General features: G+C 46.1%; 1 protein-coding gene across 1 annotated transcript in view; it reads left to right on the forward strand.

The window, feature by feature from the left end:
* Nucleotides 1-20,933, forward strand: part of TBCD (tubulin folding cofactor D) — a 707,681-nt gene that overhangs the window by 387,365 nt on the left and 299,383 nt on the right. Inside the window, exons 18-19 of the mRNA XM_063961004.1 lie at nt 581-666; nt 1,148-1,228. Of these exons, the coding sequence (XP_063817074.1) occupies nt 581-666; nt 1,148-1,228 (167 nt within the window). The remainder of the gene's footprint in view (nt 1-580; nt 667-1,147; nt 1,229-20,933) is intronic.

The raw sequence follows: 20,933 nt of genomic DNA on the forward strand, positions 1-20,933 counted from the left end.
TGGATTTTGGTTAATTATTATTTTAAATGAATAATAATGAGTGTGAAGTCACTAGTGCTACAGTATACTAGGGGCTCACATGACCACTGTCATCGTCTCGAGTTTGGTATGGTATCTCGGCTGTCGGGATGCCAGTGGTCACATAACTGACACCGGCATATCGACATTGAGAATGCCAGTAGGGGACCGGATAATTATTTTACCCCTCCTCTGGCCCCTACCCTAACCTGTCTGGGGTGGCGGCTAGGGCTAAGACTACGGTGGTGGCGGCTAGGGCCTTCCCCACCCGCGGGCCTTAACCCTAACAGTGACCCCGATGCTTACCTTCAGTATGTCAGCGGTCTGTGTTCTACACCAATATTAACATCACACATTCTTCCAACAAGAAGGTTATGAACCAGATGGGCATACAGCTGACTAGTGATCTTTGACATGGGAATTCTGCACATAAACGAACTCACTAACGAAAATGCCATTAGCTTTGAACTGTAGTAAGTCTGGATTTTTACAGAGTTCCTGTTCCCTCACTTTGGAAAGTACCAGGAAATAATCTAAACTATTAGTCTTTCTGTTGTGACAGGGTACTTTTCCACATGGTATTGACATATTGACTGCAGCGGACTATTTTGCAGTCGGGAATCGGGCCAATTGTTTCCTAAATATTAGGTAATTTGGATATTTGTATTATATACATATTAATTACTCTGTATCCTGCTAAAGCCTATGTACTAAAATGTGTGTATTATATTTTCAATTATGGATATTGAATATTTTCTCTCCTAGCATATTAGGTAGAAATAAACTGTTAAGTATTAACATTTAGGTGTAACGATTTCCTACGCATAGTAGAGGAAGCTATCTTGTTTTCCGAACTATTTTGCAGTCGGTCAGTGATCCATGAACCAGGGGCATTAATGAGTATGTTGTGCCTCATACTTCTCTGCTCTCATTAGCTTGTAGTGGATTAATAAGCGGAACAGTGGCTTAGCCTACAAATAGCTACCTGCACTGTGTTGTAGGAAACTAATACACTTATAATTATAAACTGGTTAATGCTATACAGATTTTGAAGTAAATAAATACTGCCCATTGGAGAACAACAGTAACCACATCATATCAGCATCTTTCTGTCCTTGTCTTCTATCAGTGTATTTGTAGCCAGCTTCCCAGAATATACCACATCTATGATAGATCATCTGGTGGAGATGAAGATTAACCATTGGGACATGTGAGTTAAAAAAAATAAAAAAATAATATATATGTGTATATATATATATATATATATATATATATATATAAATCTTTTCTAAAGATGTTCACTATATAATACGTGTTTTAATATATTTATAATCTGCTGTAGTAGGCAAGCATTTTTAGTGATATTTAAAAATACTGATGTGATTAACTATTAATACAGTATGTGTGCTCCTTGGTGTGCTGAGTGTGTCTTAAAGAAATGTCAAGGAGCATAAAATGAATATTATATACTTAAATACTGGCATAAATCATATCATAGTTACATAGTTGATGCTTGTAAAACACCATATATCATAGTCTCTCTTCATTTGTTGATTCAACTATTATTCTTTGTAAGAGTATATTGGGCTTTGTATAAATATTTTTCTTCTTTTTTCCATCTCTTTTCCTGTATCCCTCATTTTATTTTTTATTTTACTATTTTGTCGTGTGTTATTTAGCAATTGTTCACCTTTTTAACTGTTAAGTAAAATGTACATCCCTTCCTTCTATATTTGCCTTCCATATAACCATGCTTTAAGTGGAGCACTCAAGTAATTGATCCAAAAGAACAAAAAAGAAATCTGAAAAGAGACTAAGGGGGTTATTCAGACCTGATCGCTGCTGTGCGTTTTGGTGATCAGGTCCTAACTGCGCATACACCACAATGCGCACTCGCGTCTGACAACAACAACGGGCTTCCCTGGTCAGTGACAGGATGGTGCAAAAAATCAGATAGCACGGGCATTTGTAAAGTGATTGACAGGAGGAGGTTGTTTGTGGGTGGTAACTAAGCATTTATTGGAAGTGTCCGGAAAAACGCAGGTGTGCCCAAGCGTTTTCAGAGAGGGTGTCTAACGTCAGCTCTGACCCCGATCAGCCTGTTGTGATCGCACTATAGGAGTAAGTCCTGGGCTGCACAGAGACTGCACACAGTGGATTTTTGCAGCTTGGTGTACACATGCGATCACACAACGCAGGACAGCAAAGTTAGCAGCCAGCGATCAGGCTGTATTACCCACTGAGGCCGGTATCCAATTATGCCTGATCCTTTTTCTGACCATAAAAACCCGATTTTTGACTTATGGTCATTATCGTGCTATCCAATTATAGACTGTTTTTATTGGCCAAAAAAAACCCACTATCGTAGAATAACACGTGGGATTCAGGATAAACTTCCAATCCCATGTGTTATCGCAGCGTCGGTGGTCACTGAGACACCCGAAGCATAATCCTTGGTAACTGCTGCGTATTGGGGCTTAATGGATAGCCCAGGCCGAATACATTAGCTGCGGTAAATTACCTCAGTTAATTAGTTATCGACCTATGGGGCAGATGTATTAATATGTGGCTAACGATAGTTCTGCTTTGCCCATTAACGAGACAAAGCAAGACCACTTACTGACGGTATGTATTATAAATGCATTTTCTGAACAGGGAGTGTTTACTCACCTCTCTGGTAAATTGGCGCCCTATATATATATATATATATATATATATATATATATATATATATATATAGTGGTTCTGATAATGACAGGGGAGCATAGCACCCCAATCATTCTGGTCACTTTCCTGCATTATTACATGCAGGGTTGCGGTAACTGCAGCACCCAGTGTGCAGTCACCGAAGAAACACATACCATCCTTTCAGAAAGTACTTCTTCCCCTATGTTATGTGGTGTTTCATGATACTTTATTCATTTAACAAACATATAAATTTATGTCACTGCTGAAGTATATAATGTTTTATACTCCTTTACACTCGGCACCAAGGTGCACGCGCACACACATATATTTGTATATTTATATATACACACGCAATAGTTATGTTCTGATGTTTCAGTTAATTCACCGTGTGCTAGGCTGCAGAGTACTTTTGGAATGACTATATAACAAAATATTTGATATTTCTCTGACGTCCTAGTGGATGCTAGGAACTCCGTAAGGACCATGGGGAATAGCGGCTCCGCAGGAGACTGGGCACAAAAGTAAAGCTTTAGGACTACCTGGTGTGCACTGGCTCCTCCCCCTATGACCCTCCTCCAAGCCTCAGTTAGATTTTTGTGCCCGGCCGAGAAGGGTGCACACTAGGGGCTCTCCTGAGCTTCTTAGTGAAAGTTTAGTTTTAGGTTTTTTATTTTCAGTGAGACCTGCTGGCAACAGGCTCACTGCATCGAGGGACTAAGGGGAGAAGAAGCGAACTCACCTGCTTGCAGAGTGGATTGGGCTTCTTAGGCTACTGGACACCATTAGCTCCAGAGGGACCGAACACAGGCCCAGCCTCGGAGTCCGGTCCCAGAGCCGCGCCGCCGGCCCCCTTACAGAGCCAGAAGCAAGAAGAGGTCCGGAAAATCGGCGGCAGAAGACATCCTGTCTTCACCAAGGTAGCGCACAGCACTGCAGCTGTGCGCCATTGCTCCTCAGCACACTTCACACTTCGGTCACTGAGGGTGCAGGGCGCTAGGGGGGGGCGCCCTGAGCAGCAATAAAAACACCTTGGCTGGCGAAAATACATCACATATAGCCCCCAGGGCTATATGGATGAATTTTAACCCCTGCCAGATTCCACAGAAAAACGGGAGAAAAGGCCGCCGAGAAGGGGGCGGAGCCTATCTCCTCAGCACACTGGTGCCATTTTCTCTCACAGCTCCGTTGGAGGGAAGCTCCCTGGCTCTCCCCTGCAGTTACTACACTACAGAAAGGGGTTAAAAAAGAGAGGGGGGCACTAATTAGGCGCAGTATAACAATACAGCAGCTATAAGGGGAAAAAACACTTATATAAGGTTATCCCTGTATATATATATATAGCGCTCTGGTGTGTGCTGGCATACTCTCCCTCTGTCTCCCCAAAGGGCTAGTGGGGTCCTGTCCTCTATCAGAGCATTCCCTGTGTGTGTGCTGTGTGTCGGTACGTTGTGTCGACATGTATGAGGAGGAAAATGAGGTGGAGGCGGAGCAATTGCCTGTAACAGAGATGTCACCCCCTAGGGAGTCGACACCTGAGTGGATGAGCTTATGGAAGGAATTATGTGACAGTGTCAGCTCTTTACAAAAGATTGATGACATGAGACAGCCGGCGACTCAGCCTGTGCCTGTCCAGGTGTCTCAAAAGCCATCAGGGGCTCTAAAACGCCCGTTACCGCAGATGGCAGATACAGACGCCAACACGGATACTGACTCCAGTGTCGACGATTAAGAGACGAATGTGACTTCCAGTAGGGCCACACGTTACATGATTGAGGCTATGGAAAATGTTTTTACACATTTCTGATAATACCAGTACCACTAAAAAGGGTATTATGTTGGGTGAGAAAAAACTGCCTGTAGTTTTTCCTGCATCTGAGAAATTAAATGAAGTGTGTGATGATGCGTGGGTTTCCCCCGATAAAAACTGTTAATTCCTAAAAAGTTATTAGCATCATACCCCTTCCCGCCAGAGGATAGGGGACGTTGGGAAACACCCCCTAGGGTGAATAAAGCGCTCACACGCTTGTCTAAACAGGTGGCACTACCGTCCCCGGATACGGCCGCCATTAAGGAACCTGCTGACAGAAAGCAGTAAAATATCCTAAAATGTATATACACTCACACGGGTGTGATACTGCGACCAGCAATCGCCTCAGCCTGGATGTGCAGTGCTGGGGTGGCTTGGTCGGATTCCCTGACTGACAATATTGATACCCTAGATAGGGACAGTATATTACTGACTATAGAGCATTTAAAAGATGCATTTCTATATATGCGTGATGCACAGAGGGATATTTGCCGACTGGCATCAAGAGTAGGTGCGCTGTCCATTTCTGCCAGAAGAGGGTTATGGACAAGACAGTGGTCAGGTGATGCTGATTCCAAAAGGCATATGGAAGTATCGCCTTATAAAAGGGAGGAGTTATTTGGGGTAGGTCTAACAGACCTGGTGGCCACGGCAACGGCTGGGAAATCCACATTTTTACCCCAGGTAGCCTCTCAACATAAGAAGACGCCGTATTATCAGGCGCAGTCCTTTGGGCCCCATAAGGGCAAGCGGGCAAAAGGCTCCTCATTTCTGCCCCGTGGCAGAGGGAGAGGAAAAAGGCTGCAGCAAACAGCCAGTTCCCAGGAACAGAAGCCCTCTCCCGTTTTCTGCCAAGTCCTCAGCATGACGCTGGGGCTTTACAAGTGGACTCAGGCACGGTGGGGGCCCGTCTCAAAAATTTCAGCGTGCAGTGGGCTCACTCACAGGTGGACCCCTGGATCCTTCAGGTGGTATCTCAGGGGTACAAATTGGAATTCGAGACGTCTCCCCTTCGCCGTTTTCCTAAAATCTGCTTTACCGACGTCTCCCTCCGACAGGGAGGCGGTATGGGAAGCCATTCACAAGCTGTATTCCCAGCAGGTGATAATCAAGGTACCCCTCCTACAACAGGGAAAGGGGTATTATTCCACGCTGTTTGTGGTACCGAAGCCGGACGGCTCGGTGAGACCTAATTTAAATCTGAAATCCTTGAACACTTACATACAAAGGTTCAAATTCAAGATGGAGTCACTCAGAGCGGTGATGGCAAACCTGGAAGAAGGGGATTATATGGTGTCTCTGGACATCAAGGATGCTTATCTCCATGTCCCAATTTACCCTTCTCACCAAGGGTACCTCAGGTTTGTGGTACAGAACTGTCACTATCAGTTTCAGACGCTGCCGGTTGGTTTGTCCACGGCACCCCGGGTCTTTACAAAAGTAATGGCCGAAATGATGATACTCCTTCGAAGGAAGGGAGTTTTAATTATCCCTTACTTGGACGATCTCCGGATAAGGGCAAGATCCAGGGAACAGTTGGTAGTCGGGGTAGCACTATCTCAAGTAGTGTTGCGGCAGCACGGTTGGATGCTTAATATTCCAAAATCGCAGCTGATCCCGACGACACGTCTTCTATTCCTAAGGATGATCCTGGACACAGTCCAGAAAAAGGTGTTTCTCCAGGAGGAGAAAGCCAGGGAGTTATCCGAACTAGTCAGAAACCTCCTAAAACCAGGCCAAGTGTCAGTGCATCAGTGCACAAGGGTCCTGGGAAAAATGGTCGCTTCCTACGAAGCAATTCCATTCGGCAGATTCCACGCAAGAACTTTCCAGTGGGACCTGCTGGAAAAATGGTCCGGATCGCATCTTCAGATGCATCAGCGGATAACCCTGTCACCAAAGACAAGGGTGTCTCTCCTGTGGTGGTTGCAGAGTGCTCATCTTCTAGAGGGCGCAGTTTCGGCATTCAGGACTGGGTCCTGGTGACCACGGATGCCAGCCTGCGAGGCTGGGGAACAGTCACACAGGGAAGAAATTTCCAAGGCTTGTGGTCAAGCCTGGAGACATCACTTCACATAAATATCTTGGAGCTAAGGGCCATTTACAAAGCCCTAAGCCAAGCAAGACCTCTGCTTCAAGGTCAGCCGGTGCTGATCCAGTCGGACAACATCACGGCAGTCGCCCACGTAGACAGACAGGGCGGCACAAGAAGCAGGAGGGCAATGGCAGAAGCTGCAAGGATTTTTCGCTGGGCGGAAAATCATGTGATAGCATTGTCAGCAGTGTTCATTCCGGGAGTGGACAACTGGGAAACAGACTTCCTCAGCAGAAGTCTTCCACATGATTGTAAACCGTTGGGAAAAACCAAAGGTGGACATGATGGCGTCCCGCCTAAACAAAAAATTGGACAGGTATTGCGCCAGGTCAAGGGACCCTCAGGCAATAGCTGTGGACGCTCTGGTAACACCGTGGGTGTACCAGTCAGTGTATGTGTTCCCTCCTCTTCCTCTCTTACCAGGCTCCGGGTTGGCCAAGAAGGACTTGGTACCCGGAACTTCAAGAGATGCTCACGGAGGACCCGTGGCCTCTACCTCTAAGAAGGGACCTGCTCCATCAAGGACCCTATCTATTCCAAGACTTACCGCGGCTGCGTTTGACGGCAGGGCGGTTGAACGCCGGATCCTGAAGGAAAAAGGCATTCCGGATGAAGTCATCCCTACCCTGATCAAAGCCAGGAAGGATGTAACCGCAAAGCATTATCACCGCATTAGGCGAAAATATGTTGCGTGGTGCGAGGCCAGTAAGGCCCCGATGGAGGAATTTCAACTAGGTCGATTCCTGCATTTCCTGCAAACAGGAGGGTCTATGGGCTTAAAATTGGGGTCCATTAAGGTTCAAATTTCGGCCCTGTCAATTTTCTTCCAGAAAGAACTAGCTTCAGTTCCTGAAGTTCAGACGGTTGTAAAAGGGGTACTGCATATACAGCCTCCTTTTGTGCCTCCAGTGGCACCTTGGGATCTCAATGTAGTTTTGGGGTTCCTAAAGTCACAATGGTTTGAACCACTTGAATCTGTGGAGTTAAAATATCTCACATGGAAAGTGGTCATGCTGTTGGCCCTGGCCTCGGCCAGGCGCGTGTCAGAATTGGCGGCTTTATCCTGTAAAAGCCCTTATCTGATCTTCCATTCAGACAGGGCGGAATTGAGGACTCGTCCTCATTTTCTCCCTAAGGTGGTTTCAGCGTTTCATCTGAACCAACCTATTATGGTACCTGCGGCTACTAGTGACTTGGAGGACTCCAAGTTGTTGGACATAGTCAGGGCCCTAAAAATTATATGTTTCCAGGACGGCTGGAGTCAGAAAATCTGACTCGCTGTTTATCCTGTATGCACCCGACAAGCTGGGTGCTCCTGCTTCTAAGCAGACTATTGCTCGTTGGATTTGTAATACAATTCAGCTTGCACATTCTGTGGCAGGCCTGCCACAGCCAAAATCTGTAAAAGCCCATTCCACAAGGAAGGTGGGCTCATCTTGGGCGGCTGCCCGAGGGGTCTCGGCTTTACAACTTTGCCGAGCAGCTATTTGGTCAGGGGCAAACACGTTTGCTAAATTCTACAAATTTGATACCCTGGCTGAGGAGGACCTGGAGTTCTCTCATTCGGTGCTGCAGAGTCATCCGCACTCTCCCGCCCGTTTGGGAGCTTTGGTATAATCCCCATGGTCCTTACGGAGTTCCCAGCATCCACTAGGACGTCAGAGAAAATAAGAATTTACTTACCGATAATTCTATTTCTCGTAGTCCGTAGTGGATGCTGGGCGCCCATCCCAAGTGCGGATTGTCTGCAATACTTGTACATAGTTATTGTTAACTAAATCGGGTTATTGTTGTTGTGAGCCATCTATCCAGAGGCTCCTCTGTTATCATGCTGTTAACTGGGTTCAGATCACAGGTTATACGGTGTGATTGGTGTGGCTGGTATGAGTCTTACCCGGGATTCAAAATCCTTCCTTATTATGTACGCTCGTCCGGGCACAGTATCCTAACTGAGGCTTGGAGGAGGGTCATAGGGGGAGGAGCCAGTGCACACCAGGTAGTCCTAAAGCTTTACTTTTGTGCCCAGTCTCCTGCGGAGCCGCTATTCCCCATGGTCCTTACGGAGTTCCCAGCATCCACTACGGACTACGAGAAATAGAATTATCGGTAAGTAAATTCTTATTTTTTCTAATTTGATAAAGGGGTAAATGTATGATCCTCAGATTTGGGGGGAGAAGTGGTATCAGCACATGTTATATGGTTAGGGATAGGCACCCGAGGGTGGGTAGGGTTAAAATAACAACAACATAAAAAAGTGTCAAACTTTCAGTGTTGACCATTTGCATGTGACATTTAACTGTTGACCTTTTGACCCTGTAGATCATTGCCTATCTATATAATGTCATATTAATATATACCCCTATGTAATTATACACTGGTGGCCAAAATTGTGGAAACCTTTTGTAAAATGTGTTTTTTTTTTATAGGATTTAATGTATTTTTTTAATGTATAACTGCATTATTTTGAAAGAAAATCTTATGAATGTATATATCACTGGAAAGATAATTTTATACACAATATAATGCACTTTTCCGTTAAAAAGTTATAGCTAAATAAAGATGGGGAGACTTTATCTGTAAAGGAGGGGATTTCTTCAACTCAGAACTGACTAATAGGAGTGATTGTTCTGAGAGCCAATCAGGTGTTGCGATGCCATAAAATGGATCCATTAAGGTGTTAGCTTGAGTAAGCTCACATTTGTTAAAATTAATAAGAAATGACCACACGTTGCGCTACCGTTTAAAAATACAATGAATTGCTTACACAATGATAAATAGCAATAAATATCGTTATCAGATCAAATTTCAGAAATCCATCATAGTGTAGATCACTCCTAGAATTTAAAGGAGAATCCAATAGTGCAGATAAAAGATAGCACCATGAAGAGAAAGACTTGTTTATTGGTCCCACTCACATAAATACATCAGCGCTTATCACCCTCATAGGGTTATCACGAGGAAAATCTTCATATAGACAAATGCAGATCAATCAATGTTTATTATCCTCATATGGTCGACAGAAGATGAATCCTTATATAACTAAAACTTAAAAAAAGCAATATAGTGCAATCCCGTTTTTATAAGGAATAATTATTTAATATAACATTGCACTCACATGAAAAAAATTTCATAAAAGCATATATCACCAGTTCCCTGGTCAAAGTCCCCAACAGTCTACACTATGATGGATTTCTGAAATTTGATCTGATAACGATATTTATTGCTATTTATCATTGTGTAAGCAATTCATTGTATTTTTAAATGGTAGCGCAACGTGTGGTCATTTCTTATTAATTTTATTCTTGCACTTAGAGGTTGGTGAAAGCTCTATTCTTGTTTCCGCACGGGCTGCCACTGTTTTTTTGCAAGCGCAATTTGAGAATAATTTTATCTATTAAGCTCACATTTGTTGCTACCAGAATCGATTGTAAAACATCTTATTTATTTGTTTGTTTATCACTAAGTTGGTCGCTGTTTATTTAAGCATTTTTTATACTTTCATTTCCTGAAGTAAGCTGTGTAATGCTATGTACACATTGGTGGTCATTCCGAGTTGATTGCTAGCTGAAAATGTTCGCTGCGCTGCGATTAAGTAAAAAAAACGGCACTTCTGTGTATGCAGCGCAGTGCGCGCACGCGATGTACTTTCACAACGGCCGATGTATTTTTACACAAGGTCTAGCGAAGCTTTTCAATCGCAATGGCCGCTGCAGAGTGATTGACATGAAGTGGGCGTTTCTGGGTGTCAACTGACCGTTTTCAGGGAGTGCTCGAAAAAATGCAGGCGTGCCAGGAAAAACTCAGGCTTATCCGGGAAAACGCAGGGGTGGCTGGCCGAACGCAGGGCGTGTTTGTGACGTCAAATCCGGAACTGAATGGTCTGAAGAGATCGCAAGCGCTGAGTAGGTCTGGAGCTACTCTAAAACTGCACAATTTTTTTTGTAGCCGCTCTGCGATCCTTTCGTTCGCACTTCTGCTAAGCTAAAATACACTCCCAGAGGGCGGCAGCTTAGCGTTTGCACGACTGGTAAAAACTGCTAGCGAGCGATCTACTCGGAATGACCCCCATTATGCGATCCCATACGATACAATATAATTTGTGCCCCCCCCCCCTCTTTTAAGCACCCTTTCACCGTGTGTAAGCAGGGGAGAGTCCGGGGAGCTTCCTCTCAGCAGTGCTGTGGAGAGAAAATGGCGCTGGTGAGTGCTGAGGGAGAAGCCCCGCCCCCCTCGGCGGCGGGCTTCTGTCCCGCTCAAACTTAGTAAAATATGGCGGGGGCTCTTTTATATACATGTACAGAGCCCACCTGTACATGTATATAGTCTTTTTGCCATGCAGAGGTTTCTATTGCTGCCCAGGGCGTCACCCCCCCCTCCCCTCCCCCTGCGCCCTGCACCCTTACAGTGACCGGAGTGTGTGAGGTGTATGGGAGCAATGACGCACAGCTCCAGTGCTGTGCGTTACATCAGTGAAGCTGATGGCTTCTGCCGCCTGAGACGTCTTCTGACTTCTGTACTTCTGGCTCTGTGAGGAGAACGGCGGCGCGGCTCCGGGGGTGGACGCCCAGTAAGAACCTGCGTTCACCCCCTCTGGAGCTAATGGTGTCCAGTAGCCGAGGAAGCAGAGCCTATCTTTGACAAGAAGGTCTGCTCCTCTCTCCTCAGTCCCTCGATGCAGGGAGCCTGTTGCCAGCAGTGCTCCCTGTGAAAAAGTAGTAAAAAGTAGAAAGAAAAATCCAAACAAAAATGCTTTCAGGCAGAGAACTCTGGAGAGCTCTCTGCAGTGCACCCATCTTGCTCTGGGCACAGTGTAAAACTGAGGTCTGGAGGAGGGGCATAGAGGGAGGAGCCAGTGCACACCCAGAATCCAAAGCTTTCTTAAAGTGCCCTATCTCCTTCGGAGCCCATCTATTCCCCATGGTCCTTACGGAGTCCCAGCATCCTCAAGGACGTTAGAGAAAATTAGTTTATGTGAAGAAGGTAAAACTTACAACGAATTTATAAGAATAGTAGGTGGCATTATAACCAAAAGAGGAATTTCCAAACTATGGAATGGGTACAACAGACTCTGTCCATTTAAAAGCAAAGTGGTAAAGGTAGGAAAAGATCCACAACAGCGTTCTGTGATAGAAGAATGAAACTGAACTGTGCTTGAGCGATAGAAGAAAATCGTATGAGGCATTTCAAAATGATTTACATGAATGTGGTTTAAACAGCTGTGCCAGGACTGTTTGATGCAGACGTCAATATTTTGGATTAAATGTCAGAATTCCAAGAAAAAGTTGCTTTCTCATATGTCCTAGAGCAAGCTGGGGTCCACTTCAGTACCATGGGGTATAGACTGTTCCGCAGGAGCCATGGGCACTTTAAGACTTTTCAAGGGTGTGAACTGGCTCCTCCCTCTATGCCCCTCCTCCAGACCTCAGTTTAGAAAATGTGCCCAAGCAGACTGGATGCACTACAGGGGAGCTCTACTGAGTTTCTCTGAAAAGACTTATGTTAGGTTTTTTATTTTCAGGGAGAACTGCTGGCAACAGTCTCCCTGGTTCATGGTACTAAGGGGGCAGAAGTAGGAACCAACTTCCTGAATAGTTTCTTGGCTCTGCTTCTGGCCGACAGGACACCATTAGCTCCTGAAGGGAACTGAACTCTAGCCGTGTCTAGATGCTCACTCCCACAGCACGCCGTCACCCCCCTCACAGAGCCAGAAGTCAGGTGAGTGTAAGAAGAAATCTTCAGACATCGTGACGGCTAAAAGGTACCGCGCAGCGGGCGGGAACGCTGCGCGCCATGCTACCCATACATACTCAGGCACTGCAGGGCGCGCGGGGGGGGGGGGGGGGTGTCCCTGGGCAGCATGAAACCTAGTAAAACTGGCAAATAGAGGGGCATAAGATGCTGAGGCACAGTCCTGCCCCCGCCAGTATAAAAAAAATTACCTCATAAATGCTGAGGAGAAACACGCCATTGCAGGGGCGGGGCTTCCTCCTCAGTCAGCCAGCACACTGCTCAGCGCCATTTTCTTCCAGCAAAAAGCAGGGGAAGAAACGCTGATCCTCCTCTCAGTTTCTGTTTCGTATCAGAGTACTAAGAGGGGGGGAGAGTGTTTACTCGTATGGACGACTACTAACAGATAAGCTGTCTTTTAGTTTCTATATTGTACGGGCAATTATTTTATTATTAGGACCAGTTTTTTGAATAAATGTGTTTAATGTTTATAAAACATACTGCACTATTGGTCCTTTCTGCTTTCATCCCATATATGTGAGGTTTAATACCGGGGAGCAGCACCACCAGGATTATTGTGATGAGAAGTATCCCCAGTACACATTGAGATACGTGGTATTATGCGATTCAATTAGGTGGTTGGAATTCCACCATTCAAGGTACACCTTGAATTCACAGGGGTGTTACTATAGGTGGAGGTCACTATTTATGTGAGATAATGCACTAGGAGGCGCCTATTCTCATTTTTTGTCTTTTATATATATATATATATATATATATATAATATAGAGCGGAAAGTCTCTGTGTACAAAGTACACGACACAGGGATTTTTTATTTAAGTGCTGAGTTGTGGACTGGCAATTAATTTCTGTGTCCCTCTGACAGATTTGTCTGAGGACGGGAGCTATTCCTCTGTGGAAGCCATGTTAGGGACACAGAGTTGTAATATGACACCAAGAGCCTGACTGGGTGAAAGGTTACGTGATAGTGTGAATCATATCAGTAAGAGGTTGGACTGAATCTCATGCAGAAAACTGAAAATAATCTGTTGAAGATGTGATTTTTAATAGTTCTGCCTTTCATCCCTCTGGGTCACATACAAATTTGCACAAGTAGTACAAACTGATACCGACACGGACTTTGATTCCTGTGCCGTCACAAGTGATTCCAGGGGAATAGGTCCTAAGTTAGCGAAAAGCATTCAAAACATGTTTTAGCTATAAAGGAGGTGTTAGAAGTTATGAAGCCCCCTCTTTTACCACAGGAGAGGGTTTACTTTAGTAAAGAAGTTATGTAATTTTCCCTCCACCTCATGAGTTGAACAGTCTTGGAGGGAGTCTGATTTAACCTGAAAAGAAATTTCAGATTCCAAAAAGGAATTCAGGCAGCTTACCTTTTTCCAAAAGGTGGGAGGCACCCCACATTTTAGACAGGGCCCTGTCATAAAAGGAAAAATGTGTTTCTCCCTGCGCCTGGAATGGCTTCATTTAAGGAGCTGGCAGACCGCAAGTTCTTGAGGTGATCTATTGATGTGGCCAATGGGACACTACTCAGGCCTACCATTGTCTGTGAGTGGGTGAGTAGTGCTATTGAAAAGTGGTCAGAAAACTTGTCATTAGACATTGACACAATAGATGGAGACGAGATACTCCTAACGTTAGGTCATATAATAGACGCTGCTGCGTACGTGCTAGAAACCATGAAAGATATTGGTCTCTTGGGATCAAGAAACGCTACCATGGCAATCTCATCACGGAGGGCGTTGTGGATTAGCCAATGGAATGCTGACGCAGACTCCAAAAGGAATATGGAGGCTCTCCCGTATAAAGGTGAGGCCTTATTTGGAGATGGGCTGGATGCTTTAGTTCTGCTGCTAACGCAGGTAGAGTCGACATTCTTACCTAATGCTCCTGTGCCGGCGTAAAAGACACATCACTCTCAGATACAGTCTTTTCGACCCCCCCAAAAAAAGGGTAAAGGCCCCCCTTTCTTTGTGGGTAAAGGTAGGGGAAAAGGAAATAAAGTCCTCAGTGTCTCACAGGAGCAGAAATCAACCTCTGCTTATGCCAAATCTTCAGCCTGACGCTGGGGCTCCCTTGCGGGAGTCCGCTCAGGTGGAGGCACGTCTGAAACTCTTCAGTCAGTTCTGGGTTCAATCTGGCCCAGACACGTGGGCCGTACAAAGAGAGTCACACGGGTATAAACTGGAGCTTCATGACATTTCCCCAGGCCGTATTTTCGAATCGACCTTACCAGCTTCTGTCCCGGATAGGGAAGTGGTAGCAGTAGCAATACAGTGATTGTGTCAGGATCAAGTCATTGTCTTGGTTCCCTTGTCTCAACAAGAAGAAAGGTTTTATTCAAGCCTATTTGTAGTTCCGAAGCCAGACGGCTCGGTCAGACCATTTCTAAACCTGAAAAATCTGAATCTCTACCTGCAGAGGTTCAAGTTTAAGATGGAATCTCTGAGTGCAGTGATTTCCAGTCTGGAGGAGGGGGAATTCAGGGTGTCAGTGGACATAAAAGATGCCTACTTACATGTTCCCATTTATCCTCCGCATCAAGCTTATCTGAGATTCGCAATGCAGGATTATCATTACCAGTTTCAGACGTTGCCATTCGGACTCTCCACGGCACCGAGGGTATTCACCAAAGTAAAGGCGGAGACGATGGTCCTCCTTCAACTGCAAGGAGTCAATATAATTCCTTATCTGGACGATCTCCTGATAAAAGCGAGGTCCAGGGAAAAGTTGATGCAGAACATTGCACTCTCCCTGACAATACTCCAATGTCACGGTTGGATCATACATTTTCCAAAGTCGCAGTTGGAACCGACAACAAGATTGTCCTTTCTCGGGATGATACTTCACACAGAAGTACAGAGGGTATTTCTTCCAGTAGAAAAGGCTCTGGACATCCAGAGAATGGTCAAACAAATTCTGAATCCAACAAGAGTGTCGATTCATCAATGCATTCGGTTGTTGGGAAAGATAGTAGCGGCCTACGAGGCCATACAGTTTGGCCGTTTACATGCCAGAATATTCCAGGGTGACCTATTGGACAAGTGGTCCGGATCCCATCTACACATGCATCAGAGGATAATCCTGTCTTTCAAAGCCAGAATTTAGCTCCTGTGGTGGCTACACAGTTCTCACCTCCTAGAGGGACGCAGGTTCGGGATTCAAGACTGTATCCTGGTGACCATGGATGCAAGTCTCCGAGGTTGGGGAGCAGTCACACAGGGGGAGAGCTTCCAAGGAAGATGGTCAAGTCAAGAAACTTGTCTTCACATAAACGTTCTGGAGTTGATAGCCATTTACAACGGCCTTTTACAAGCGGTACATCTTCTTCAAGATCAAACCGTACAGATCAAGTCGGACAATGTAACAGCAGTCGCGTACATAAACCGTCAGGGCGGAACGAAAAGCAGAGCGGCAAGGGCAGAGGTGACAAAGTTCCTCCGCTGGGCAGAAAGACATGCAAAAGCTCTGTCGGCAATTTTCATTCTGGGAGTGGACAACTGGGAAGCAGACTTCCTCAGCAGACACGATTTCCATCCAGGAGAATGGGGCCTCCACCAAGAAATCTTCGCAGAGGTGACAAGTCTTTGGGGAGTTCCTCAAGTAGACATGATGGCATCTCGTCTCAACAAGAAGCTTCAGAGATATTGTTCCAGGTCGAGAGACCCTCAAGCAATAGCAGTGGATGCACTAGTGACCCAGTGGGTGTTCCGGTCTGTATATGTCTTCCCTCCACTTGCACTGATACCAAAAGTTCTCAAAATCATAAGGAGAACAGTAGTTCGAGCGACCCTCGTGGTCCCAGACTGGCCAAAGAGGGCTTGGTATCCAGATCTTCAAGAAGTTGATCATAGCAGATCCTCGGCCTCTTCGTCTTAGCGAGGACCTGCTACAGCAGGGGCCGTGCGTGTATCAAGACTTACCGTGGCTACGTTTGACGGCGTGGCTGTTGAGCGCCCTATCCTAGCCCGAAAGGGTATTCACAAAGAAGTCATTCCCACTCTTATTCAGGCCAGGAAAGGAGTAACGTCTAAACATTACCACCGTATTTGGAGAAAATATGTGTCTTGGTGTGAAACCAAGAAGGCTCCAACGAAAAAAGTTTTCAGTTAGGACGTTTTCTCCATTTTTCTCCAGGCGGGTGTGGATGCAGACCTACGATTGGGTTCAATCAAGGGCCAGCTTTCGGCTTTGTCCGTTTTCTTTCAGAAACAATTGGCCTCCCTTCCAGAAGTTCAAACTTTCGTGAAAGAGGTGCTACACATCCAACCTCCATTTGTGCCTCCTGTGGCACCATGGGATCTTAACGTGGTGTTACGATTCCTTCAATCGGATTGGTTTGAACCTCTCCAGGAGATAGAGTTGAAATTTCTCACTTGGAAAGTGGTCATGCTGTTGTCCTTGGCATCCGCAAGAAGGGTGTCTGAGTTAGGGGCCTTGTCTCACAAGAGCCCTTACCTGATCTTCCATGAAGATAGGGCTGAGTTACGAACTCGGCAACAATTTCTTCCAAAGGTGGTTTTCTTCTTTTCATATACACCAACCTATTGTGGTGCCAGTGGCTACTGACACCATCGCTGCTTAAGAGTCCCTTGATGTGGTCAGGGCTTTGAGAATCTATGTCACAAGAACAACTCGGATAAGGAAAACAGAGGCTCTATTTGTCCTGTATGCTCCCAACAAGATTGGGTGTCCTGCTTCTAAGCAGACTATTGCGCGCTGGATCAGAGGTACGATTCAGCACGCTCATTCTACGGCAGGATTGCCGGTACCGAATTCGGTGACTGCCCATTCTACTAGAAAGGTGGGCTCGTCCTGGGCGGCTGCCCGGGGGGTCTCGGCATTACAACTTTGCAGAGCAGCTACTTGTTCAGCGGCAATCACGTTTGCTAAGTTTTACAAGTTTGACACCTTGGCCGATGAGGACCTACAGTTTGGTCAATCGGTGCTGCAGGGTCATCCGCACTTTCCCGCCCGTACTGGAGCTTTGGTATAACCCCATGGTACGGAAGTGGACCCCAGCATCCTCTAGGACGTATGAGAAAATAGGATTTTAATACCTACCAGTAAATCCTTTTCTCCTAGTCCGTAGAGGATGCTGGGCGCTCGACCCAGTGCGTACTTTACCTGCAGTTATTAGTTTGTAGTTACACAAGTGTTGTGTTACGGTTATTTTCAGCATGTTGCTGCAAAGATTGTTCATGCTCGTTGGCATGTGTGGTGTTGAGTGCCATGTTGTGCGGCATGGTTGAGGTGTGAGCTGGTATGAATCTCACCGTTAAATTAAAAGTAATTCCTTTCCTCAAAATGTCCGTCTCCCTGTGCACAGTTCCTATACTGAGGTCTGGAGGAGGGGCATAGAGGGAGGAGCCAGTTCACACCCTTGAAAAGTCTTAAAGTGCCCATGGCTCCTGCGGAACCGTCTATACCCCATGGTACTGATGTGGATCCCAGCATCCTCTACGTACTAGGAGAAAAGGATTTACCGGTAGGTATTAAAATCCTATTTTTATCTCAAACAAAGACAGAAAAGATTAGAATGGGCTAAAAAGCATATTAGTTGGTCAGAAGAAGAAGGGAACAGTAACATCTGAAGTGACAAAACCAGAATATCCATATTTGGTAGTGATGGCATGAAATATGTCCACAGAAGATTTGCTACCTGAGTGCACACCTATTGTGAAGCATCCAGTTAGTGTTCTGCTTTGGGGATGTATGACAGCAAAAGGTGCGGGGGACGAATTTATGTGATCAATGTTACTTTAAATAGCAGCAAATACACCAGTGTCCCACAGTGGGGAGGGAACTATGCAAAGCAGTTGGTAACCAACTGGAGAATAGACGATGTGCGCATGTCTATTCACCTGCTGAATGCAGAGAGAGCCTGGGGGCAGCCCAGCATAACAGAGAGTGCTGGGCATGCCCCCACAGTGACAGAAACGGAAGTGAGACAAGGCTCTGCCCCTTTCCCTTGTGCTCCACCACTTTTCTGCATCGGGCGCGCTTTCGGCACGTCAAAGGTCCCGACCCACTGGCCACCAATGTTGGGAGGTATGTAATTGCAGCAAAAGGCTTCCCAACGAAGTACTAATGAATATTGTGCAAAACTAAGAAATGTACTTTCCCACAGTTCAGTACATATAACGGTTTTAAAAATGTGAAATCTTGTTATAAAGTTCATTCTATTATGTTGTACAGGTTGAGTATCCCATATCCCAATATTCCGAAATACGGAATTTTTCGAGTGAGACTGAGATAGTGAAAGCTTTGTTTTCTCTTACGTCCTAGAGGATGCTGGGGACGCCAAAAGGACCATGGGGTATAGACGGGATCCGCAGGAGCTTGGGCACACTAAAAAGACTTTGACTGGGTGTGAACTGGCTCCTCCCTCTATGCCCCTCCCCCAGACCTCAGACTTTGTGCCCAGGAGTGACTGGACACACAATAGGGGAGCTCTACTGAGTTTCTCTGGAAAAAGACTTTTGTTAGGTTTTTTATTTTCAGGGAGACTTGCTGGCTACAGGCTCCCTGCATCGAGGGACTGAGGGGAGAGAAGTCAGACCTACTTCTGCTTAGTTAAGGGCTCTGCTTCTTGGGTTACTGGACACCATTAGCTCCAGAGGGTTCGATCACTTGGTTCGCCTAGCTGCTTGTTCCCGGAGCCGCGCCGTCACCCCCCCTCACAGAAGCCAGAAGACAGAAGCTGGGTGAGTATTAGAAGAACCGAAGACTTCAGACGGCAGAAGACTTCAGTAACGGAGGTACAGCGTAGCGGTAGCGCTGCGCTGCGCTCTATGGCCCTCATTCCGAGTTGTTCGCTCGCTAGCTGCTTTTAGCAGCATTGCACACGCTAAGCCGCCACCCTCTGGGAGTGTATCTTAGCTTAGCAGAATTGCGAACGAAAGATTCGCAAAATTGCAAATAGAAATTTCTTAGCAGTTTCTGAGTAGCTCGACACTTAATCTGCCACTGCGATCAGTTCAGTCAGTTTCGTTCCTGGTTTGACGTCACAAACACACCCAGCTTTCGCCCAGGCACTCCCCCGTTTCTCCAGCCACTCCCGCGTTTTTCCCAGAAACTGCAGCGTTTTTTCACACACACCCATAAAACGTCCAGTTTCCGCCCAGAAACACCCACTTCCTGTCAATCACACTCCGATCACCAGAACAAAGAAAAATCCTCTTAATGCCGTGAGTAAAATACCTAACTGTTGAGTAAAATAACTAAGCGCATGCGCTCTGCGAACATTGCGCATGCGCAGTAAGCGACTAATCGCAATATAGAGAAAATCGGCAACGAGCGAACAACTCGGAATGAGGGCCCATGCTCCCACACATACCACTAACTGCACTCACCAGGTGCAGGGCGCGGGGGGGGGGAGAGGGCGGCGCCCTGGGCAGCAGTTACTGAGGTATTTAGACTGGTAAAAGCCATATTCGGTGCCCGGGCACCGTATATCAGACCCCCGCCAGTATGAAAAATTCAAATTCAGGCGGGACTGAAGCGCGCCGGGAAGGGGCGGGGCTTAGCCGCACAGCTCACCAGCGCCATTTTCTTCTCTCCACAGCCGCTGCAGAGAACGCTGGCCCGGACCTCCAAGCTCCTCACACGTATAAGGGAGCAAAATGGGGGGGGGCACAAATAATTTGGTGCGTTTAATATTATTGGTATAGCGCTGCTGGCATATATTATTGTGGTGTAATATATGGGCGCTGGGCTTTGAGCTGGCATACTGGGGGCGCAGATAAGGAGCTGGAGATGACTCTGTCGACACAGTCGACTACTGATTTGGTTGCTATGTTGAGTACACTTAATGCTAATTTTGCTTTGTTGTCTAAGAGGTTGGATAAATCTGATTCTCAGACACAGACATGGAGAAAATCCATGGAGGATGCTTTGGCTCAGGTGCACACCCCCTCAGGGTCACAAAAACGTTCTTTTACCCAGATGGTAGATACAGATGCCTACACGGACTCAGATTCCGATGTCGATTTTAATGAGGCTACTTTACACCCAAGGGTAGTTAAGAGTATTCAGTACATGATTGTGGCTATTAAAGATGTTTTACATATTTCTGACGAACCTGCGGTTCAGGAAACAAGGATTTGCCTGTTTAAAGGGAAAAAACCTGAGGTGAAGTTTCCCCCCTCTCATGAAATGAATGCTCTTTGTGAAAAAGCTTGGGAGTCGCCGGACAAGAGGTGGCAAATTCCCAAGAAAATTTTTATGGCGTATCCTTTCCCCTATGATGACAGGGAAAAATGGGAATCGTCTCCGAATGTCGACAAGGCTCTATCCCGTTTGTCCAAGAAGGTGGCGCTTCCGTCCCCTGACACGGCTGCTCTCAATGATCCGGCGGATCGCAAGCTGGAAACGTCTTTGAAGGCCATTTTCGTTAATACGGATGCATTGCTCAGACCTGCTGTGGCGTCGGTATGGGTGAGTAGTGCTATTGCTAAATGGGCTGATAATTTAGCTTCTGATATGGATACCCTTGATAAAGATAATATTCTTTTGACTCTTGGTTATATCAAGGATGCTGCAGAGTACCTAAAGGATGCGGCGAGGGATGTTGGC

The sequence above is a fragment of the Pseudophryne corroboree genome, chromosome 3, assembly GCF_028390025.1.
Source record: "Pseudophryne corroboree isolate aPseCor3 chromosome 3, aPseCor3.hap2, whole genome shotgun sequence".
NCBI classification, from domain to species: Eukaryota; Metazoa; Chordata; class Amphibia; order Anura; family Myobatrachidae; genus Pseudophryne; species Pseudophryne corroboree.